We start from the raw sequence: 24,811 nt of genomic DNA on the forward strand, positions 1-24,811 counted from the left end.
TGTCACTGCTGTTTACAAATGAGTCTTAACCTTCCTCCTTCAAGAATTCCAGCCATCCTGCTAAATTTCCCAAAACTCTTTTTCAAGTACTGACCTCCCACTATCGGTCCCCATTCACTGAAGGCTCAGCACTAGTCTTTTTCTCTGCCCTGTTCCCCTTGTCATTTCTGGAGCTCTTGACATTCACATGGACGCTCTATCTAACAATAATCCACCCCTCATCACTCATCCTCAGTCACACTCTAGACCCAAGCATTTTTTTTTTAACATTTTTATTGGAGTATAATTGCTTTACAATGTTGTATTAGCTTCTGCTGTATAACAAAGTGAATCAGCTATACATATACATATATCCCCGTATCTCCTCCCACCCTCCCTATCCCACCCCTCTAGGTGGACACAAAGCACCGAGCTGATCTCCCTGTGCTATGTGGCTGCTTCCCACTAGCTATCTAGTCTACATTTGGCAGTGTATTAGCTCAAGCATCTTGACTGCACCATTTTCGAAAATGATTTCAAGCACCAACACAAACCACTACGTCCAATCCTCCCAGTTCACTTGTTCTTGCCATAATCTGCAACAACCTGGACAACCAATCTTCATCTATGACCACCAAACACATGACCCCTTTCTCTTGCTTTTCCTTCTACCTCGTTTAAATTCTGAGATCCATCATTATAATCATTCCCCTCCCAAATGTCGTCAGCTCCTTGGCCCTTCCCTCTCTCCCCTACCATGTTCACCTGGAAAAAAACCCACTCCTGGCTGAACCATGTCCAAAATCAGAATGGAAGAGCTGAGAGTTGTTGATGAAAATCATACAGTCTGACCTATCGTTTTGCACTTTAAGTTTTTCCTCACCCTGTCCAGTTATCCTCCTCCATTCCCCTTATAAGTTCACTTTTGAGGTGAATACCCCACACCTCATACCTCTCTTAAACCTCCCACATCCTCACCCCTCTCCTTACTTCCAAGTGCTGACCGCATCTTGAATGTTATTGGAAAAGGAGAAACAACCATCAGACAGGACTTCCCTATCCCCCACCTTCAAACCTACCACCTTACCTGCTCCTACTTCAGGCTACTCCCTCCACTTGTGCACTGGACTTCTTCTTCTCTCACCTTCTCAAGAACCTCCATCCTGCACTTCTTCTTTCTTTGCTCTGCACTATCAGTTCTTCCTTCCTTATAGAATCATTTCCATCAACACATACACCTACTCTATATCTTCCATCTTTAAAAAAGAATCTTAAGTCCAGATTCTCCTCCGGCAACCACTTACTCTCTTCTCTTCCTCACATCAACACTTCCCAAAAGTTGGCTACCCTCACTCTTCACCTCGCATTCACTACTCAATCCTTTCCAAACTGCCTTCATCCCACTACCCACTGAAGCTGCTCTTAAGAAGCTCATTGGGCAGGAAAAGGTTAACTCAACAGGACTAGGGTGTTTGAACCCCGCACATTCTAAAGACAGGACTAGCCTTGACCAGCTCCTAAGAGATACCCTCCAAGCCCTTGGAATATCCTGCCTGATAAGAGTATCTTTGTACATCTGGGACCTTGGTTTATGCTAACAGTGTACTTTCTGGTGAATACCTGTTTTGTTCACCTGAGACCCTGGGCCACAATGCATCAGTTTGACCTTGGGTGGGGGCTGAGGTCTGAGGAGTTAAGGTCAGTCACATGGGCACTCAATGCCTAGGTGACTGACCCCCAATAAAAACCCTGGATGCCAAGGCTCAAGTGAGCCTCCCTTGAGGTTCACATACTTCACATGTGTTGTCACACATCGTTGCCAGGAGAATCGAGCCCCATGTGTACAACTGCACTGGAAGAAGACAACTAGAAGCTTGTACTTGGTCTCTCCTGAACTCTGCCCTGTGTGTCTTTTTCCTTGGCTGATTGTAATCTATATCCTTTCACTCTAATAAACCATAATCATGAACACAAAGAATAGCTTTCTTGAGTCCTGTGAGTCCATTTTGCAAATCATCAAACCTGAGGATAGTCTTGGGGACCCTCAACACAGTCACCAATAACCTCCATCTGCTGAATCTAACACACAGTTCTCTGTCCTCTTACAGCACCTCTCTTCTCTCCTGAAACACTTCCCTGTTGGAGCTGGGAAACACACTCTCCCAGTTCTCCTACCACTCTAGCTGTCCCTCCTCAGTCTCTTTTATTGCTTCCTCCTCTCCCACCTGATAGTATTAATAAATACTGTTGGGCTTCCCTGGTGGCGCAGTGGTTGAGAATCTGCCTGCCAATGCAGGAGACACGGGTTCGAGCCCTGGTCTGGGAAGATCCCACATGCCGCGGAGCAACTGAGCCCGTGAGCCACAACTACTGAGCCTGCGCATCTGGAGCCTGTGCTCAGCAACAGGAGAGGCCGCGACAGTGAGAGGCCCGCGCACCGCGATGAAGAGTGGCCCCCGCTTGCCGCAACTAGAGAAAGCCCTTGCACAGAAACGAAGACCCGACACAGCCAAAAATAAACATAAATAAATAAATAAATTTATAAAAAAAAAATAAATAAATAAATACTGTTGGTTACAATACTAATACTCAGAATAAATCTATGCAATCCTAATTTTCCTGAGTTGACAGTCATGAAAACATGTGAGCCATGGAATGAACAAATAATTTCCACCATAGCCCCCAAATTTTAGCCCCATTTAAGTCCCTGCTATTTTCTTTAATTCTTATGTCACCTACTGGGTTCTATGTAGACTTTCTCATCTTCTCATTTTTATACTTAAAATTCAGTTTTTCTACATTTTTTGTACCTTCCGTGTTTAGGTATACAGATGTCCATAAGGCATGCATTCATTCAAAATTTACTGCTATGCTGCATCTATGTTCCAATTGCTGTACTAGAGATGAAGATGCATATGGCAGTCCCTGCACTCAAGATGCTTTCAGTATATTGTAGGAGACAAACCAAGAGTGGCAACATGGTATGGAAAGTGTCCCGGCCACAAAAGCAGTGATTCAGTGTTCTGAATCAATGCTAAGAATCTGACACTCCCAAACCAACAAAACAGCACCCAAACTGTAAAAGTCCTAAACAGGGACTTTTCACCCACCTCCTTATTTCATCAGTTAGGCAGACAATGTGCTCCTGCATCCGGCGCAGCCGGATTTCATAGCGTACATCTTTAGCTTGTGGGTTGTAGTTTCTGGCATAAAAGCCCCGCCAATAGGCCTGAAGCTTGGTGGCTGCTTCATTCAATTTCTGAAGGGCAACTTTATTTTGTCCCAAAGTAACAGATCTGTGGGTTAAAACCCTGCAAGGAAGTTTCTCTGAAGCTGTTTGAGACATGGTTTCTTCACTGTCTGGCTGCGTATGGAAGACATTGTGTCCAACTGACTCAGGAAAAGATGTAAGACTGTGGGTGTCATCCTTTTTGACGGTATTGGTTACTGTTGGCTCAGAACAAGGTAATAGCCCATCTTTCTCATTTACCTCTGTACTGATAGCACTTTTTGTCATCTCAACAGAATTCTCATTTGCAGCCCAAAAAGCCTTTTCCCCTTCCTTATCAGAGCCGCTGTTTTCCGGACATTTCACAGATTCATCTGCAGCACCATCATCTTCTAGGCCCAAGTTAATGTCTTGCAGCCTCAGCTCAACTGTAGGTGATACTGGAGAGAGTCCTGACGCAACTGGCATAAAAGTAGACTCTGAAGAGAGAAGACTACAGTTTAACTTGTCTTCATCTGTCTGGATGTCTTCCAGGTGCAGGTCATTTCGAGAATATCTTGTAGTGTGTACAGAGGCTGGAAAGTTATTCTTAACAGCATATAAATGGTCATCATTACTGCTTATCCCAACCCAAGAATTGACCTGGATGACGGGTTCTAAAAGAATCAACAGAACATCATTTAAAACATTAAATATTTAAAGAGGTGTTTTTTCAGTTGGATCCTTTTAATGAACTCTAATCCCTGAAATATAGTAAAGTGCAATGAAATGCTTTCAGTAATTTCCTCCAATATGCGTAAAACACCAAACCAAATATTTTTAAGAAAATGAATTCTTGCAATGGTCATAAGAATAATCAAAGTACCAGGCTTCTTCAAAAGGTAGCAGTCCTCTGAACATTTTCAGAAATTAGACATATAGTAGTTATATATGTCTATCTGTGTATATACATATAAGATCCAAATGTTCACTTAAGCTAACAAGTAAAAAATTATGAAAACATGTACTTTTTTGTTTGATGATACCAAACAGATCAAACAACTTGGAGAAAAAGGATCAGAGATCAATTAACTTCTTACCACTTTCCTGGACTACCTGGCAATCTTGAATGGGGCTGGAATGCTCCAGTACAAGGGATGCCCTTGTTTCAACAGGAGCAAGAGAAGACGACTCTTCATTTTGGCTCTGGTTCATCAACTGCCTCTGGTGAAACCTAAAAATCAGTAACATATGATGTGATTTAACGCAAACCAAAAACAGAAAGCTTTTTCTGCTTCCTTTGAAGGGTAACACTGTCAAAAAGGTAGAAGGTTACAAGTTTTCAAAGTATATACCTTTGAAAGGCAAGAATATAAAATGGGAAAAAGACAGTCTCTTCAGCAAGTGTTGCTGGGAAAGTTGGACAGCTGCATGTAAATCAATGAAGTTAGAACACACCCTCCTCACAGGGGAATTCCCTGGTCGTCCAGTGGTCCCTCCACGCTCTCACTGCCGAGCACCCAGGTTGGATCCCTGGTCGGGGAACTAAAATCCCACAAGCCGCTCAGCACAGCCAAAAAACAAAAAACAAACAAAAAAAGAACACACCCTCACACCATGCACAAAAATAAACTCAAAATGGCTTAAAGACTTAAACATAAGACAAGACACCATAAAACTCCTAGAAGAAAGCATAGGCAAAACATTCTCTGACATAAATCATACCAATATTTTCTTAGGTCAGTCTCCCAAGGCAATAGAAATAAAAACAAAAATAAAAAAATGGGGGGCTTCCCTGGTGGCACAGTGGTTAAGAATCTGCCTGCCAATGCAAAGGACATGGGTTCAAGCCCTGACCCAGGAAGATCCCACATGCCGCGAAGAAACTAAGCCCATGCACCACAACTACTGAGCCTGAGCTCTAGAGCCCGCAAGCCACAACTACTGAGCCCACGTGCCACAACTACTGAAGTCTGCACGCCTAGAGCCCGTGCTCCACAACAAGAGAAGCCACGACAATGAGAAGCCCGTGTATGGCAACAAAGAGTAGCCCCCGCTCACTGCAACTAGAGAAAGCCTGCTCACAGCAACGAAGACCCAACACAGCCAAAAATTTTAAAATTAATTAATTAATTAATTATTTTTAAAAGCCATTAAAAAAAAGGGACCTAATCAAACCTACAAGCTTTTGCACAGCAAAGGAAACCATAAAAAAAAAAAACAACAACAACAAAAGAAAAGACAACCTACAAACTGGGAGAAAATATTTGCAAATGATGCGGCTGACAAGGGCTTAATCTCCAAAATATACAAACAGTTCATACAACTCAACAACAAAAAAACAACCAACCCAATCGAAAAATGGGCAGAAGACCTTAACAGACATTTCTCCAAAGAGGACATACAGATGGACAGTAGGCACATGAAAAGATGCTCAACATCACTAATTATTAGAGAAATGCAAATCAAAACTACAACGAGGTACCACTTTACATGGGTCAGAATGGCCATCATCAAAAGTCTACAAATAACAGGGACTTCCCTGGTGGTCCACTGGTTAAGAATCCACCTTCCAATGAAGGGGATAGGGGTTCAATCCCTGGTTGGGGAACTAAGATCCCACATGCCACGGGGCAACTAAGCCCATGCGCCACAACTACTGGGCCCTCGCGCTCTAGAGCCTGTGTGCCACAACTAGAGAGAAGCCCAAGCACTGCAACTAGAGAAGCCCACGCACCACAACGAAGACCCCGCGTGCCGCAACTAAGAACCAATGCAGCCAAATAATAAAATTTAAAATAATAATAAAATTAAATTTAAAAATTTTTTAAATTTTTTTAAAAAGTCTACAAATGACAAATGCTGGAGAGGGTATGGAGAAAAGGGACCCCTCCTACACTGTTGGTGGGAATGTAAATTGGTGCAGCCACTATGGAAAACAGTATGGAAGTTCCTCAGAAAACTAAAAATAGAATTACCATATGATCCAGCAATCCCACTCCTGAGCATATACCCAGACAAAACTATAATTCAAAAAGATACATGTACCCCTTGTTTATAGCAGCACTATTTACAATAGCCAAAACATGGAAACAACCTGAATGTCCATTGACAGATGAATGGATAAAGAAGATGGGGTACATATACACAATGGAATACTACTCACCCATAAAAAAGAATGAAATAATGCCATTTGCAGCAACACGGATGCAACTAGAGATTATCATACTGAAGTATGTCAGAAAGAGAAAGACATACATATGATATCACTTGTATGTGGAATCTAAAATATGGCACAAAAGAACCTATCTACAAAACAGAAACAGACTCACAGACATAGAGAACAGACTTGTGGTTGCCAAGGGGGAGGAGGGGAGGGAGAGGGACGGACTGGGAGTTTGGGGTTGGTAGATGCAAACCATTACATTTAGAATGGATAAACAACAAGGTCCTACTGTACAGCACAGGGAACTATATCCAGTCTCCTGGGATAAACCATAATGGAAAAGAATATAAAAAAAAGAATGTCTATATATGTATAACTGAGTCACTGTGCTGTACAGCAGAGATTGACACAACATTGTAAATCAACTCTACTTCAATAAAATAATTTAAAAAAGAAAAGCAGAAAGTATATACCTTTAATAACCCCCAAATTACAAAGTCTCATTTAAAAGCACTGGATAGAAAAGGTTAAGAAACTTATTTTTAAATCACATAGTCAGACACCATCATATGCATATACACGCACAAACCTTCAAAGGCAGGATCTCTGATAAAAGAAGTGACTACTAAATGCTTTTAGCTATACTTTTTTTTTTGGCCGCGCTGCACGGCTTGTGGGATCTTAGTTCCCCAACCAGGGATTGAACCTGGGCCCTCCCCAGTGAAAGTGTGGAGTCTTAACCACTGGACCGCCAGGCAATTCCCAAACTATACTTCGGGTTTTTTGGGGGGTTTTTATAAATTTTTATTTATGTTTGGCTGAGTTGGGTCTTCCTTGCCGCGTGTGGGCTTTCTCTAGTTACAGCGAGCGGGGGCTACTCTTTGTTGCGGTGCGCAGGCTTCTCACTGTGGTGGCTTCTCTTGCTGCGACGCACGGGCTTAGTTGTTCTGCGGCATGTGGGATCTTCTCGGACCAGGGATCGAACCCACATCCCCTGCACTGGCAGGCTTCTTAATGTTAGTATTTTAAAACCCATATGAAACACCCACATTAAGGGACAAACGCAGTTTTTTAAAATCCCACTCTCCCATGCTGCTTGGCTCTCCGCACTGAAGAAATGATTAGCAATGCAGTTGCTGGGGAGCAAACTGGACTGCACTGCAAGGTTCGGTTCCCCTACAGAACTGCTGCAGTGACCAGTGGCCCAAGTGCCCAGAAATGTGGGCCGCAGCACCTGCCTCAGTCCTACTAACCCTGCAGGAAAGAGTCAGAGGTATTTTCACTTGTGAATTCATCAGCCACTACAGATAAATGCGCTCACCTCTGCTTGCTCAGAATCTTCTCTAGTTTGGCATCCTCTGCAGTTTGAAGACCCAGCGTAGAAGTGAGAGGACAGACTGTAGCCAGATACTGGACAAGCTGGATGTGCTGGCCAGGCCGATACGCTCTCCCCTTGCCTTGACTATACAGCCATTCAGCTTTTAAACTGGAATTGAGGGACATAAAGAAGAAGGGATGGCACTAGGGTAGACAAGATACATTTTTAAGCAATAATGACTCTTCCTTCTTAATGTACCTTTATAGCATCCTTGGATATTATTCATAAATAAAATTCACTCAAGTTAAAAAGAAAATCTATCCTTCTGATTCATTCTCCTTATTATTACAATGTTTTAAACCTTTTTTCTTGCTTAGGAGCACTTCCAAAGATTTGTACTAATGGCTCCAAATATTTTAAAATTATTTTCAAAGAAGCAATGAATAGTCCCTCCATTCACTATCAAACTGAAGTACCTAAATACATAAATTGTGTTTAAATCCATTAGTTCATAATGATAGTTTTTTTTTTTAAAGCTAATTGGTCACAGCTGAAGGATGCTAGTGAACTACCAACTCATTATTTTTAAAAACTGGTAAATAAAGGAGACAAATTAAATATTATTAATTCTACCTTTCCTATATAAACTATACCAATGACCAAATAGTTACTTCATAGAAGTATTCCAGCTAATAAAAAAATTAATGATAGAATTAAAATTTCACCATTTTGCAACTCTAATGAATTAATGGATTTAGGCACTGATCATTAATAGCTACGCCTAACACAAGAGACAACCAGACACTACGTGTGCCTCTCAATAGAACCCGCAAAGTAGTCCTTCCCCCAACAAAAATCGGATCAAACCTCCATATCCAACTACCAATTTACAGGAAATACAGAAGGAGAGGAGTATGCCAAAGGACATGGAGACACAGCAATTGGCAAAATAAGCACAGTGGGACACTCTATAGGACAAATAATCTGATTTCTTCAACAACCAAAAAAAGAGAAAAGAAAGCAAAGAAAATAAAAAGAGGAGGGACCCATAGAGAGATTTGAGAGCATCATCTTGGACCTCCAGCCAAGTCGAGCCTTCAAAAGACTCCTGCCCCCTGTGATCTCACCACAAGATCCCAAGTGAAAACTACCCAATCAGCACAGCCAACCCATGGAGCATGCAATGACAATACATTTTTAAAACACTGAAAAAGAGAGCAGGGAAGAAATTTATTTAATATATCAACCAATTACAATGTATGGCCTTATTTGGATCCTGTTTCCAAAAATCCATTACAAAACTGCATTTATGAGGACTACTGGAAATGTAAGCACTTAACTAATATCTGGTGTTATTATGGAATTATTGTTAAATTTTTTGATAAGTGATAATAGTATTGTAGTTATTTCTTTAAGAGTCCTTATCTTTTAGAGATGAAATTATATGTAATCTGAGACTTGTTTCAAAATAATACAGGAAAAGGGGGCGTGGGTGAAGGTATAGATGAACAAAGTTGGCCATGAATTGAAAACTGCTGAAGTTGGGTGACAGATTCATGGCAGGTCATTACACTACTGTTTACTTTTGTAATATGTTTGAATTTCTTTTTAATTAACATGCTTTTGCCTCAATTTTATCATTCTCAAATCTGCCCATCAACTTGAAGTTAAAGTTGCATCATTTTGGCATACTTTGTTTCTCTGTACACCATTTAACTCAGCATTGCAAATAGTTTGAAAATCACTTCCAATCCACAACCATTTTCTTCAATCTTCATATTAAGGTATCCACATTAGGCAAAAAACTGTATAGTCCAAAACTGTTAAGCCACCCCAGATGTATTATAGACTGAAAAGAAAACGGTTCTTTTGATAGCTGGTTAAATAGTGCAGAAGAGTCTTGGTGCAGTAAAATGAGTTTAGTTTTCTATGATGTGTCAGTGTCACAAGAAAGGAGAAACTGTTTTCTGACAATGAGATATAAAGTATGCCAAACTGATTAACTGAAGTCATGTAACAATAAAAATTTTAATACACTTAATAAAAATAATTAGAAGTATTTCTTCCATAGACACATTCCTGTGGATTAAATAAAGCTCATTCAGAATCTTCATGAACTCTACTCTAAGTTTCCATAAGTTCTCCTGCCAAGCAAATGGTTTGTTGAGAGGCTGTCCCTAAAAAAGGTCCATTAATAGAGGACAATCCCCAACTTTAATAATAGCTAGCAAGCGACATTTCCAGGTTATAGATGGTCTGTAGTTTGGGAGGAAAGAAAAGCGAAAGTAAAAGGATACAGAAGGAGGCTCAGGTATTCCACAGTTTAAGTGTGTGAGGTGAACCACCAACTGTGGAGTATCAACTACTGTAAGATCTGTTTTTCTGCCTTTGCTTCACATTCATCAATAAACACACCATTACACAAGTTTATTAATCTATACAATATTTTCTTAGGTAAAAAAAACTCTCTGCCCATTCAAAGACAAAATTAAAATTAAATCATCTAACATATTAATTTCAAATCACTGGAATATGACTTTTCTCTTGAAATTAAAGGAACAGTCTACATTTTATAACAGGGATAGCAACTACTGAGAGAATTTAAAACTGCTTTTTCACCTAATTAAAAAAAAAAAAAGGAATAATGTCTGAAATGATATCTGGTGTTTGCTTTTAAAATATCCTAACCAAAAAAAAAGTGCAGGATAGATGAAATGAGATTGGCAAAATGTTGATAACTGTTGAAGCCACATGGTGGGTATTTAGGTGTTCATTATGTTACTCTACTTCTGTATATATTTTAAACATCCTTTCAAAAAAAGAAACATCTCCAAAATTCTGCTCCCTAAGTTCTGATCTGTAAGCAACAGAGGTGTAGCTTGGTACTAGGTCCTATAAACAGTAAAACAGAGATTGAAAACAAATTCAGAAAGAACTCCAAATACTGAGGTGTTACACAAAGGTCCTTCCCCAGGTGTGCTTCTCTCTGAGAAAGCCCTCAGCCAAAGCACCACAGCGGTGGGTGACTGCTCAAGTTACTTTTTTGGGTGACACACACACTCAAGATCGGGTTACCCAAGGTCATCAGGGAACTTGGGATACTTTTCATCATGGAGAAAAAATTTAACTTGGTTGTTCTTAGCAAATAACAGGCTGGGTAGATACAAAAACTAGAAATTCCTTCCTGCCTATCCTTCAGGGCTATTCCAAGGTTGACCAGGAAAATGCTGGAACACTACTCAGGCTACCCACTGATTTTTCAGTCAATAGCTCTCCCTTAGAATACTTCCTCCCTCCAAGACAAAATACTTCCAGAGTTGTTTTAAAACATGGGAGCACTGTTTACAGACTACACAGTTGTCTCAGACATCAACTGCAGCAGCATTTTTCTCAACCACCTAGGTTCTTTGGTTTGAATAGAACTCTATTTACCCACTCTTCTATGCACTGACATTTGGGTTGTTTCCCAATTGTCCCACATAGCTCCCAAATGTTTGGAGCTATTATGAATAAGGCTGCTACGAACATGCTTATATACATGTTTTTTGGTAGACATAAGCACCTATTTCTCTAGGGTATATACCAGAAACCAAACTGCTGGGTCATAGTGAATCTATAAGTTCAACTTCAGTAAATACTGCCAGTTTTTCAAAATGGCTGCACCATTTACACTCCTAGAACAGTGTATGAGAGTTCCAATTGTTCTACATACTCATCAATACTTAGTATTGTCCATCCTTTTAATTTTAGCTACTCTGGTGGGAGCTGGTTGATTTGAAGCCTCCATAATAAACAAGGAAAAAAATAATCTTTCTGAATTATCAAAAAAATCAATATAGTGGTTATTTCTAGTGGGGAGGGGAGTTATGATGAGAGTGGGGCAAAGGAGATCTCTGGAGTGCTGGTTTTGTTCTAGTCTTATTTTCAGTGATGATTATATGGGTATTTTTAAATATTACGTTTGAACTATTTCTGAATTATATCATACTGTGCAATTTTTTTTTAATGTGGGGGGAAAAGGAATCTGTCTGAGAAAGGGTTGCTATTATGCTACACTCCCACCTCTTCCTTCCTCCCATACTTTAGTGTAGAATAACCCCACAGAGAGAGAGAGGCTACCCAAGTAAAAGTCCACTCTTCCCTACCTCCTGAAGAATCTGTAATTAAACATCTACAAAACATTATAGAGAAAGTTCCAAAAAAATACAAATTCACCTTAAAGTCACTTGGGTTAAAACCATTTCCACAGTATAGAAACATAGCCTTTGCATTATTATTCATCTATTCAACAGATATCTTCTGCTTTTTAACACTAGCTTTAGTTTCTACAAAACTCTTCAATCCCCAGTCCCTATCCTTAAGTAATAATGACAGTTATCATTTATTAAGCAACTACTGTCTGACCAGTATTATGCTATATCCATTATCTTTAGTTCTCATAGCATCCTTGAAAGCTAGGTAGTTTCAGCCACATTTTACAGATGAGAAAACTAAGGCTCAGAGAAGTTATGGAACTTGTCCAGGCCACATTGCTAATGGGCGGCAGGGAAAGATGTGAAGCTTTCTCTTGTCTCTCCTGACCAGGTCTCATTCTCTTCCCAGGTCTCTCTTTATACCAAACTCTTACCTCTGCCCATCTCACCATGCTGCTGCCATATATGAAAATGTTGCCAGTCCTACTCCCACAGAGAAATCTGATAACGTCTTTCTTTCTATTAAAGGAAGATCCAGAGAAGATAATCCAAGTAAACCCATATTCCAGCTTTAGAATTACCCACAGTTTGAAATAAAATAAGGTATCTGAATACAAAGCAACACTCACTGCAGGAAAAAGGAAAAGCCACACTTTTTTGTAGGCAAACCAGAGCTGACATACGTCCCGCACCCTACACCAGCACCACCACTATGTAGTTCCTGGTTGCCATTCCTCACTGCCCCACACCCTGTACAGCAACTAGATGAAATAGCAGGGAGAAAGAAAAGGAAAACCCTGTCAGTAATCTACCATTCCTTCTCCCGTCGGGAAACCCCTCAAGCGACTATCAATCTGTAGAACAGAAGGACAAAAACAGCGAGGAAGAATGTATGTGTTGAGTCCATGAATGCAGGGGTGTATGCAGTGAAAGGAAGAAGAGAAATGAGGCAGAGTGAAGAGAATTAAGTCATCTTGACTCTCACTATCCTCTCTAAATCCACCCCTTCTTGTCCACAACCTAGTTCCTTACCTCCCCTAAAGCTCTGATTCTACTGATCGTGTGCCAGCGTCCAGAAGACCCCATCATGCAGGGGTCCCAGCTCCAAGCTGCAGAAACCGTCAAAGACCTAGAGAAGGGGGAGTTCCCACTTCTGCTGTTTCACAGGTAGAAGGTGAGGACCCATCAGCATGTCTGCTACCAGTTCCAAATTGGAACTCTGCATGCATTTTCCCAAGGTCACTGTTATAAAGAGTAGTTGGGTACTAAGGTATTATTAATACTGCCTTTACAATATGACGGACAGAAGCTTTTGTGGGATTGATCTGAAATTCTACACAGCATCTATAACACGGTTTCTATATAGAAATGCTCCAAGCCCCAAACAATCGATTAACAAAAGAATTTTTAGAAATCAATTTGTTGTATCTTGGGCAAGAAGTTAAACTCACTAGCCCCAACCTCTAAGGTTGATATTTATTTCTTATCCTTTTTTAGAAAGGATAAAAAATCCTAAATGAACAGCACAGAGTCTGCTATATGATGGTACGAATGATCTTAATTTCTAAATGCACATTTCAAGAAATATTCAGTTTATTAATCTGTAGTAAGCTAGAAATGGGCTTTTCAATTAACTTCCATGATAAATGTGATGTTACAGAGGTCACGTTCACCTTTCCTTCTGTGAAATCACATATCCATCTAGGACTCTGAGGTTTAAGCACCAGCTGACGATGTATGGCCGATAGTCGAACCCTGGAATGGAAGGTGTTGCCATCACACAAGGATTGTTCATGATCGACAACTGTTCCAGTTCAGTTAAAGATGCCAGAAAAGAGATCTGGAACAAAGGACATCTTTGATGAATGAAATGGACTACTCAGTGTCAAGCGCAGGGCTTCCACTGATTACAAATCTTTGGCAGTTTGAGAATGTAACAATTTCCCTCTTGTTTTGAAAAGTGACAAGTAACACTCTTATATTATCCACTGACTTCCAAAATTCCAACAATATGGCCATCTGTCCTTGCTGCACAAAGTCCCTTAGAAAGCACTGTTTCCTAGCAAAGAGAACCCTATTTTGAAAATATAACAGCAGCCAGAAAAAGGTGCACAGTGTACCTTATTAACCCTGTTAATGTACATGTCCCTCTACCAACAATTACTTCCCAATGGAGTGCTAAGTACAGCATTACAAATGAAATTGTCTTAATAACCCATTGACATTAAGTAAAAGCAGAAAGAAAAATAATGGTCTTCTAGAGCCAAGTGTTTCATCCTGATAACAGTTTCTTCCAAGATGTTCACAGTCTAAAGTGAGCTCACAACCCTTTCCTGCATCTCTCCTGACTTTCCAGCTTCCCAGATCCCATAAGATACCCTCAAATTTTACCTCATTTAAGTCCCGGATTTCATTTTCTGCCAAAGAAAGTATAGCAAGACATCTGGGTAGATAAGCAGGTGCCATTCTAAGAGAGGTGATGATATTTCCATGTAAAAGTAGGGTCTTGAAAGTAAAAAGAAAATGCATTACAAATGAAAAGATTACAAATAAATTGGTCTATTTTGATAAAACCAAAATGGTGTGTACAAACATGAAGTGATCTGTTTTATTTTACTTCTCATCACACACAAATCAAAGACTGTTAATGCTGTAAGGGTCCTACGTGGTCTTCTGGTCCAACTCTCCTTTTTCACATCCACATTCTAAGCTCAAGAAAGTTTAAAGACTTGTCCAAGAACATATGCTTAGTACAGGCATGTTGTGAGATTTAAGTTATTAAAACTTGAGCAATTTCCAACATACTTGCTCATTTCCTTTTAAAACATCAAAACAGGGGGTGAGAAAAGTGAAAGAAAACATTCATTAAAACAATCAGGTATAAAGCAAATTTTCCAAGAGAGAGAGATAACCCACAAACCATAATTTGCAATTATATTCTCTTGGTAACTTAAAGCTTGAGGAAGGTTGAATGTGCTTAGAGATGGTGCTGACTCAAATTAAGTCAGCAACAATGAAGAATAAAGCAAATACTCCCAACACCCAGGATTTTTTTTTTTTTTTTTTGGCTGCATTGGGTCTTCATTGTTGCATATAGGCTTTCTCTAGTTGCAGCGAGTGGGGGCTACTCTTCGTTGCAGTGCACAGGCTTCTCATTGTGGTGGCTTCTCTTGTTGCAGAGCACGGGCTCTAGGCACGCAGGCTTCAGTAGTTGTGGCTCTCAGGCTCTAAAGCGCAGGCTCAGTAGTTGTGGCACAAGGTTTAGTTGCTCCAAGGCATGTGGGATCTTCCTGGACCAGGGAACAAACCCATGTCCCCTACATTGGCAGGTAGATTCTTAACCACTGCGCCAGCAGGGAAGTCCCAACACCCAGCATTCTGATAAGGTAATCATGCCTCCATTCCAGAAAAAAAAAGTTCAATCATTTTTAGTTCATTTGAATTCTCTTAGTATCTGGCTACATCAAATTGCTTAGAATAATTGTTGCTAAAAATGATTTCTGCTAACAATATAGTGAAATTTGAGCTAATAATACTGTTTCTAAGGTTAATGAGTTCATCTGATGCTAATAATATCCAATGGAGCAAAAATATGGAAAAAGCCTACACATGTTGAAGCTGTGGTGCCAACTGTTACTTATTTCAGTGGTCCCCAACCTTTCGGCACCAGGGACCAGTTTTGTGGAAGACAATTTTTCCACAGACCAGGGTGGGGGTGGGCGGGGGTGGGCGGGATGGTTTGGGGATGATTCAAGCGCATTACATTTATTATGCACTTTCTGTTATTATTATGTTGTAATATATAATGAAATAATTATACAACTCACCATAATGCAGAATCAGTGGGAGCCCTGAGCTTGTTTTCACTTGCCACTCACTGATAGGGTTTTGATATGAGTCTGCAAGCAACTGATTTATTATGGTCTCTGTGCAGTCAAACCTCTCTGCTAATGATAATCTGTATTTGCAGCCACTCCCCAACGCTAGCATCACTGCCTCAGCTCCCCCTCAGATCATCAGGCATTAGATTCTCATAAGGAGCACACAACCTAGACCCCTCGCCTGAGCAGTTCACAGTAAGGTTCGCGCTCCTATGAGAATCTCATGCCACCGCTGATCTGTCAGGAGGCGGAGCTCAGGTGGTAATGCAAACGATGGGGAGCGGCTGTAAATACAGATGAAGCTTTGCTCGCTCACCTGTCGCTCACCTCCTGCTGTGCGGCCCGTTCCTAATGGCCCAGGGGTTTGGGACCCCTGACTTATTTGATTGCATTCCCCTCTATAAAAAGTGCTACAGGCCACAGATTTTTAAAATTAAAGTGAGGTTAATTTTGATAATTTAGTAATATCTATTACTAAAAAAATAGCAATCTTGAGTGTCAAAAAACAAAGTCAAGTTCAGGAATGTTTACTCTCAAGCCCACCAACATGTTATGTACTATATAACTGAAGCTGCTAACGTTGGCTGATTGGGCATGAAGGGAATTTCATCATGTTTGTTGGATGGTAAATAAGAATTAACCTTAACTACAACAACCAGTTTTAGTTAAAGTAAATCAATTATAGAAATTAACAACAAAAAGTTCCATACTTAATTTCTGGTACTCTAATAGAATTTTTATCATAATGAACACTATCTGTTCTTCATAACAGCAGGCTGATTTTAGATCAATTAGGTTACTTTCTCTTGGTATTTTAGTATAAAATTTCAGAAATGACATTGAAAACACACTTACTTTCAGTGATGCCAATTTAGATAGATCACCTATCTGGGGTATGTTATTGTCTGATAAATCGAGGTGTTGAAGAGCTGTGCAGCTATTGATTTGTTCCATGGCCTATTACAAGAAAAGGATCACATTATTTCACGCACATGAAATCAAAAAATGAAATTCTTCCCTACTTCCTGTGGCTGAGCCTCTTGCCTCCTGTGCGCATTATCAGAAGCAGAGGAGCAGGGCTTAGCAAGAGAAAAAAGAGGCAGTGCCAACAGAATCTGGCATATTGCTATATAGCTAGTTTCTACCTTCATTATCTCTCTAAGAGTAGAGTCAGATATTTACAGCTTAAAGAAACTTTTAGTGATGACACGTGACAGTTGGTATAACATAGAGTTTACAAGTTAACAATGGAGCCAAACTGCCTGGATTCAAATCCTGGCTCTGCAACTTCCTGACTGTGTGACCTTAGGCAAGTTACTCAACTTCTCTGTACTTCAGTTTCCTCATCTATATAATAAGCATAAAGACTGTACCTACCTTATTGGCTGTCATGAGATTGACTAAGTTAAAACAGTTAAGGTGGTTAGAATAGTACTTAGCATATAGTACATACTCAATAAAAGTCAGTTATCATCATTTAATCCAGTTCCCTTACCTAGCATATCAAAAAATAAGACACAGAAATATTTATTAACTTACCCCAAATTATAGAGCAACTAAGTGGTAGCAGCAGGACTAGAATCCAGACCTCCTGACTTTTAAAACAGTATATTCTCCACTGTACCATTAAACATGTACATAAAGCTTAATTCAGCATGAATTTTCAAAATGAGATTTTCTTTTTCAGTTTATGTTAACTGAAATTACCTCTGGGGAATGGGAGTGGATACTTTCACTTTTTATTCTATTTATTTCTATACTGTTTAAATTTCTTTTTACAGCAAATACTTTTGTGAAGTAAAAAAAAAAAAAAAAAACAAAAACCTAATTACTTAAAAAAAAAAAAAGAAAGAAAGAAACAATTCACCTTGAGATTATTTCCTGTCAAATTCAGCCATTCCAAATGTACTAGCTCCTTTAGGCCTTCCACACAGCCAATGCTATTATGAGGCAAATTAAAGAAACAATTCACCTTGAGATTATTTCTGGCCAAATTCAGCCATTCCAAATGTACTAGCTCCTTTAGGCCTTCCACATAGCCAATGTTATTATGAGGCAAATTAAAGAAACAATTCACCTTGAGATTATTTCCGGCCAAATTCAGCCATTCCAAATGTACTAGCTCCTTTAGGCCTTCCACATAGCCAATGCTATTATGAGGCAAATTTAACACCCGGAGCTGGGTCAGTTTGGCCACACCCATCATCCGCACCAGCCGATTATTAGCCACTGACAACTGTGTAAAGAAAACATACCATTATTCTTAGGAGTAAAATATAAATATTACTTTCACATTAGGGTGGTTAAAAAGATTTATTTACATGGCCCAACATTCTCAAATATACAAACCCAATTTGTACTTTTCACATATATTGTCTAAAAATTCTGCAGTGCAACTATTAGTTTGTTGTTGTTGTCATTCCTAAGCAGCAGAAAATACAGATAAAGCTGAGCAATCAGACCTCCTCCAACTACTAAAAGAAAACATCTTTAACACAGCAACTACTTGAGAATGTAAACTCCACAATAACAGAGTCCTTTCACTATCTCCATCAAAATCTAGAACAGTACCAGACACATAAGGGCCCAATAAACATTTGTTGAAGGAATGAATTAATCAACTCTTTACCCCCACCATGAAATAAAAGGTTATCTTAACAACACAATATTTTGCCAACATAAAATGTTTTCTTTTTTAACAAATGCTCTTTTTTCTAGTCTATTCTAAAGGTAGCAAAAATGTGTTCATCTTCAGGAGAAATTTAAAAAGCATCACTTAATAATCATCATGTAAAAATTAATTTTTTAAATTTTTTCTTAAATTATTTTATTCATTTATTAAATAAATTTATTTTAGTTATTAAAAGTTTTAAAAATTTAAGGCAATATTTACTGCTTTCTAGGCTTGCAGAGTTACTTTTTGTTATCTTACTCTTTTATTTTGTATAATAATAAACTGGTCTTATATAGCTATTTTCCCCACATAGCAATACCTACCTGTATTAAACGTTTGCATTTCTCAAGATTTTCCAATTTAATAATCTGATTTTTATCTAGAATCAAAGTATGAATATCAACTTCATAGGGTAAGTTTGGACTTAATTTCTGTAGCCCCTGTCCTGACCAATTGACCACTGATCCTTGAAAAGAGAAGGGAAACTGTTAGAAAACACAACTACAACAGCTGAGCATAGGGATAAAATTATACTCATAAAATCTTATACATTTAGAGTTAGGAAACACTAGAGCATAATAAATATCAAGCTTTAAAATCTAAAGCAATCTATTTCTAAGTGACTACAGATTGAAATTATTCATTTTCCTTTAGAAATATCAAATTATACCTAGATTTGTGATATTCTACTCAAGTTTCTTTTCTTTCTTTTTTAAAATTTATTTATTTATTTATTTATTTTTGGCTGCATTGGTCTTCGTTGCTGCGCATGGGCTTTCTCTAGTTGTGGTGCGTGGGCTTCTCATTGCGGTGGCTTCTCTTGTTGCAGAACACAGGCTCTAGGGTGCCCAGGCTTCAGTAGTTGTGGCTCACGGGCTCTGTAGTTGTAGCTCGCAGGCTCTAGAGTGCAGGCTCAGTAGTTGTGGTGCATAGGGCTTAGTGGCTCCACGGCATGTGGCATCTCCCTGGCCCAGGGCTCAAACCCGTGTCCCCTGCATTGGTAGGCAGGTTCTTAACCACTGCGCCACCACGGAAGTCCCTCTACTCAAGTTTCTTTGATATAATACTTCGGAATTCTTCACATTTAAATGTGAACTATTACTTCCATATTTTGTGCCTAAGTAATGACAGTATTTTTTAAATGTAACTAATCTTTTGATAGAGACCAACCTGCTTACAACCTATCAGTATATCCTAAAGTGCCCAAACTATTTTGAAAATCAAAGTATAGTTAATGTATCTACAAAATGGAAATAATATACCTGATTCATTAAATTGATGTGGGGATGAAAAGAGAAACCATATGAACAGCACTTAGTCCCATTCCTGGCACACAGAATTCAATAAAGTAATTTGGTATATTTAACAGACGTTCAAATCCTGGCTCCACTAAGCTAATCACTGTGGTATCTTGGGCAAGTTATTGATCTCTTTTGGGCTCACTTTTCTACCCTGTAAGATGGGAATGATAATAATACCTGCCTTATAATGTTGTTCTACAGAGAAAATGAGATAATTAAAAAAAAAAAAAAAGGCACTAAGAACATAGTCTTGCTCATATAAAAAGTGCTCTATAAATGTTAACTGCTATTATTAACAGTACATTGCCATGGTGGGCTGGAGGTGGAATTTAAGAGCTGCAGATAGATTTGTGATATCTACCACAGATAGATTGTGCGGGGGGGGGGAGGGCCAGAGAAACTGCCAATTTCAAATTTCTACCCAGATTAAGATTACTGCTGGAAATAATTATGCGAGATTGCTCTCCTGAAGGGTTTCAACCAACGTTTTTCCACTGTCTAATGGCTTCTAGCATTTGGGGCGGGGAGGGGGGGGTCATTCGATTCTGAGAATTTGGTGAAAGCTATATACCGTCCCAGGAAAATGCATAGCCTTTGCACACAATTCAAAGGGATCAAGAGACCTCTTAGACTCTCCCTCCTAGATAATGAGCCCCAGACCTAAGCGGTGGAGACGGGCCTTCACCCTCAGCCCTGACCCTGACCCAGAGCCTCCGAACCGTAACCAAAACAAAGGAGCTCCGCTCACACAGCACCTACAAAAGCACCCACGCCCCGCGTTCCGCTGGGCAGAGACCAAGCTATACCCCAGGACCCGGTCTGCAGAACAAGGGGTGGAGAACCGTGGGCTCTGGATAACCCCCAGATTTTATCACGGCCACCAGACACTTCCAGGAAAGGGTCCAACGTCAATCTAGAGAGCTGTGTTTGAGACAGGGTGTTCTTGAACGTTCTAGGAATCCACGGGAAAGGGGGAGATCCTGCAGCTTTCACTTAGGCACCCAGAATTCAAAGTAAACATCCAAGAAAGGTTACCGCGGCCAGAAACCCACCGCCCAGTCATCCTCAGGAGCGCGGGAGCAGCGCGAAGGTCTCTTGGGGCTTGTAGTCCCCCGCTTGGCCCTCGCCGCGACGCCGGAGAGCCAGGCAGCGCCCAGGGGACTACAACTCCCAGATGGCAGCGCGCCTCCCCGATGCCCACAACCCCACATCAAAAGAACTGGTCCAGAATTGCACCCCTAAACCCAGTCTTCTTCTCTCCACCAGGCAACTATAATTCAGTTCTATGGAGTAAACCTGGGGACCCAGGGGTGGGGATCGCCTTACCTTCTCCAAGAGGCAAAGCCGCGTCGACGCGCGCCACCGCCATACTTCCCGCTTGCTAATAATACCAAGCAACCGTCCTCCGACTGCTCGGTGGAACTCGTAGTCGGGAGGAAAAAGCCAGAGACTACAGCTCCCAGGATGCACGGCACCCAAACGGCCCAATTGGCTGCCTGCAACTAACGATGCGAAACCCGGGTTAGAATCTGAGCCAAAGTGAGTTTGGGAACCGGGTCAACTCCCTTGTTTGGCAGGCAAGCAGGCTATTGTTAAGTGATCATTTCACTCTCTTTTCTAGGTGTTTTCGAAATTTGACACTTTTACCATCGGGATGATTATAAGGTCACTACTCAATACAGACCGAATTTGAGGACTCATTGCTAGAGACTTCTAGCAATGGGGGCTGTCCCTTCTTTTGACAATTCTAAATAAGTGAGAGTGTTCAACTCTGCTATAGGCGATTTTGTGAGATAGTCAAAATAGAAACATTTTATTTGAAAATTTAGCTTAAGCATGTTGAGATAGAAGCTTTTATACAGTATTTTTAAGTGGTTATTCTTGAATAGTTAACAGAACTTTAGACCTGGGAGTATATTTAATAGGTATAAACCCAGAATTTTTCCAGAGAGTATACAAAAGAAGTTTACAGTACAGTCTCCAAACTCAAAAATTACACTGCCTTGCTGGAGAGGAGTTCATAGCTATATCAAAAAGCTTACACTTTTGACACAACTATTACATTCTAACTAGTGTGATTGTAGCAATGAACTCAATAAGCTTTCAGGGAATGGAGAAAGAAATAGAAACTATAATCTTCAGAGAAGACTTGAAGGAGGAAGTGAAACGGAGCTAAAGCTTAAAAGATGGGTAGACTCTAAACAGTTCAGGATTGTATAGAAGACGAAAAGACAGTACAGGCTGCGGGTGGAGGCAGGTGGTAATGAAACTAACCTGATAGTACCACACAATGTAGAAAGGGAGCTTCCAATTTCTACTGCCCACTCCTTCATTCCTCTTATTCTGAATTCCCCTCTTTCTGAAACAGCAGTGTCCAAAATCTCTGATAATTTCTGTTTGAACAAAATCCCCATAACTCACGCTTCTAGGTTTCCAGGCAATTGATTCTGTGAGCATTCCCTCCTTCCTGAGTCCTTCTCCTATCTCTCTGACTACACCTGCTTCAATTCTTTTTTTTTTTTTTTAACTCTGTTTCCCACTGTTTTAGTCTGAAGACAAATTTCTTAACTCTGAAGAGGGAATTAAGACTAGGAATTTTTTTTCTTCTAACCAAGAGACCCCTTACCTAGAAAGTACAGTCTTACTATATAGGTGTAAGAACAAAGCAAGCCTAAATTCTGTCTCCTACTAACCTTTGTTCCCTGGAACAGCTGGTGAGGACTGAGGCGAGTCTCCAGCTCAGGGAGAGAGAAAGGGTTTACAATTCTCTCCAATTTTGCAGGGTAATGACTTGGGAGCGGTGGGGGGGGGGGGGGGGGGGGTCCTGGATGCCCAGAAGGTACCTGAGGAGCACAGCTACCTGCAAGTTTACATCAATAGCAGAACCAGAGTTTTGTCTGGTTTGTCTGACCTGGGATCCTGAGGAAAGGGCCAAAGGATTCTCTTCATGGGGTTAACTGAGTATAGTCATAGCTCTTAGAGTGGCCACAGATCCTGGGCACAGTCCCACATGCCCAAGTGCGCCAGCAACCCTTTAAAATCATACCACGGAAACTTTTGTGCTTCAGATACAGCTTTTGCATCTAAAATCAAATTGCTACACTTTAACTAAATTGCTTCATTTTGTGTATATGTTAAACCGTGCACTGCACACTCTGATCAATTTCCAATCAGTCTACTAACCAACACCATGAACTTCTCAACAAGGTAGCATTTTTTGGCAGGCTCAGGCCCCACAAGAAAGACTTTCCCTCCTGTCAGCACAGTGTACTTGATCTCTGCAACAGCTGATACCCCTGACTCATCTTTCCCATCTCTAATTCATCTGCCCACTGCTACTGGCATGATCTAAGTAAAACAACACATTTTACCATATTAATCCCCTCCTCAAAAACTTCCCTCTTGAAATTTAACTTTCCAGGGCAACCATAATCTGGCCTCACCCTACTTCCCACCATTCATTCCACTAGTTTTCACTTGTGCTTTTGACTGAGGGAATGACAAAATGATACTTGTGTTTTAGAAAGGTTAAACTGCTCATGAAACAAGGATGAATTGAAAAGTAGAATAGTGGCAGGAAGGAGACTGTTGTAATAGTGGATGGTAACCTTTAACAGAGCAGTTTCAGGAGAGTATTATGTACAAGTTTAGATAACGTGAAGTTAAGAGACTAGGTAGACAGAAAACTGGAACATTTTGGATAGTGCAATTTATCTTGACAAAATAAAGGAGGTTTTCTAATTAGGATGAAATCTTATGTTTGAAAGAAGTAAATATAATAATAACTTTGAAGTTTTAAAGTTTTAAAACTAAGAAGTTATTAATCTAAAGAATTTTGACACTAAAGATTTTGAAAATGTGCCTTTTTTTACAATAAAAGTATTTTATATGTTTTATATGTTTTTTTGTGATTTATATGAAGGTTTAGGTGTACAAACTCAAAAGTTTTCTTCTCTGGTTAGTATTCATTGGTAGACTCTTATGGTCCTGCTCTCTTTATCTATGACCTGTGACATGGAAGGAGAGACTACCAACTGTGAAAAAACAGTTCATGGGTGTCAATGAAAAAATTAATCAACAGTCGATCTAAGAAAGAAGTGGAAAATTTTATTCCAGTCAACCTGATGATTGTAACCCAGAAAGCTCTGAGGACTCTTCTGTCCATTAGAGGTCAAAGCATGGTTATGTTGCAGGAAGGGGGACCTCTTCCAGGGCCTGAGAGAGGGCTCTTGTCTCACACTTGGAAATGAATTGTCTGAGGAGACACACATGCTGACAAAGCAGGAGACTTTATTGGGAAGGGGCACCCGGGTGGAGAGCAGGAGGGTAAGGGAACCCAGGAGAACTACTCTGCCATGTGGCTCGCTATCTCGGGGTTTTATGGTGATAGAATTAGTTTCCAGGTTGTCTCTGGCCAATCATTGTGACTCAGGGTCCTTCCTGGTGGCGCACGCATCACTCAGCCAAGATGGATTCCAGCGAGGACGATTCTGGGAGGTCAGTAGGACACGTGGACTTGTGTCTCCTTTTGACCTTTCCCGAATTCTTCCAGTTGGTGGTGGCTTGTTAGTTCCATGTTCCTTACCAGGTCCTCCTGTTTAAGATAACTCATGCAAATGGTTACTGTGGTGCCTGGCCAGGGTAGGTGGTGTCAGTCAGTGTTTCCCCTAAAGTTATATAAGTTTTTGAGACAAATTAGGTATTATTGACAGTTTACACAATCCAGATCTACAGTACAAAGCGAGTACTTTGTACTCACAGGGGGCCATCGTGGCCCCTTACAAGATTAAGAGGGAAGGTTATCTTCTAAGGAGTTGTGACCTTGTGTGAGATTAAGAAGGAAGGTTATCTCCTAAGGACTTCTGGTTAATGCAGATGCACAATACACCCTAAAGGGGAGGGAGGAGGCCCAAACGGGCAGTGAAAATTTTATGTTTAAAATTTCTTGTCTTGCCATAAAATATGAATTTTATTTCATCACGGGTTATCTAGAAGTCCCAAATGAGCATTAACTTTCCTCATTATTATTTATCATTATTTAATAGGTGTTACACACACAATAATAAAAACCAAACAGTGCACAAGGTTATA

The 24,811-nt window shown here is 40.1% G+C and overlaps 2 protein-coding genes across 10 annotated transcripts in view; one reads left to right on the plus strand and one right to left on the minus strand.

The window, feature by feature from the left end:
- Window positions 1–24,811, plus strand: part of RPL24 (ribosomal protein L24) — a 143,169-nt gene that overhangs the window by 99,884 nt on the left and 18,474 nt on the right. The gene's annotated exons all lie outside the window — the stretch shown is intronic.
- The window catches only part of CEP97 (centrosomal protein 97), a 53,290-nt gene that overhangs the window by 5,867 nt on the left and 22,612 nt on the right, over window positions 1–24,811 (minus strand). The window contains exons 1-9 of one of the 7 annotated variants that reach the window (XM_059921223.1): window positions 21,047–21,141; window positions 18,743–18,885; window positions 17,823–17,981; window positions 16,601–16,702; window positions 14,256–14,369; window positions 13,538–13,704; window positions 7,675–7,839; window positions 4,288–4,421; window positions 3,090–3,687 (exon numbers count right to left, since the gene is read on the minus strand). In XM_059921223.1, coding sequence (XP_059777206.1) covers window positions 3,090–3,687; window positions 4,288–4,421; window positions 7,675–7,839; window positions 13,538–13,704; window positions 14,256–14,369; window positions 16,601–16,702; window positions 17,823–17,981; window positions 18,743–18,885; window positions 21,047–21,089 — 1,625 coding nt within the window. In that variant the 5' untranslated portion in view covers window positions 21,090–21,141. The other 6 variants (XM_059921221.1, XM_059921222.1, XM_059921220.1 and 3 more) reach the window with 6 other exon arrangements.

The sequence above is a fragment of the Balaenoptera ricei genome, chromosome 4 (assembly GCF_028023285.1).
Source record: "Balaenoptera ricei isolate mBalRic1 chromosome 4, mBalRic1.hap2, whole genome shotgun sequence".
Lineage (NCBI taxonomy): Eukaryota > Metazoa > Chordata > Mammalia > Artiodactyla > Balaenopteridae > Balaenoptera > Balaenoptera ricei.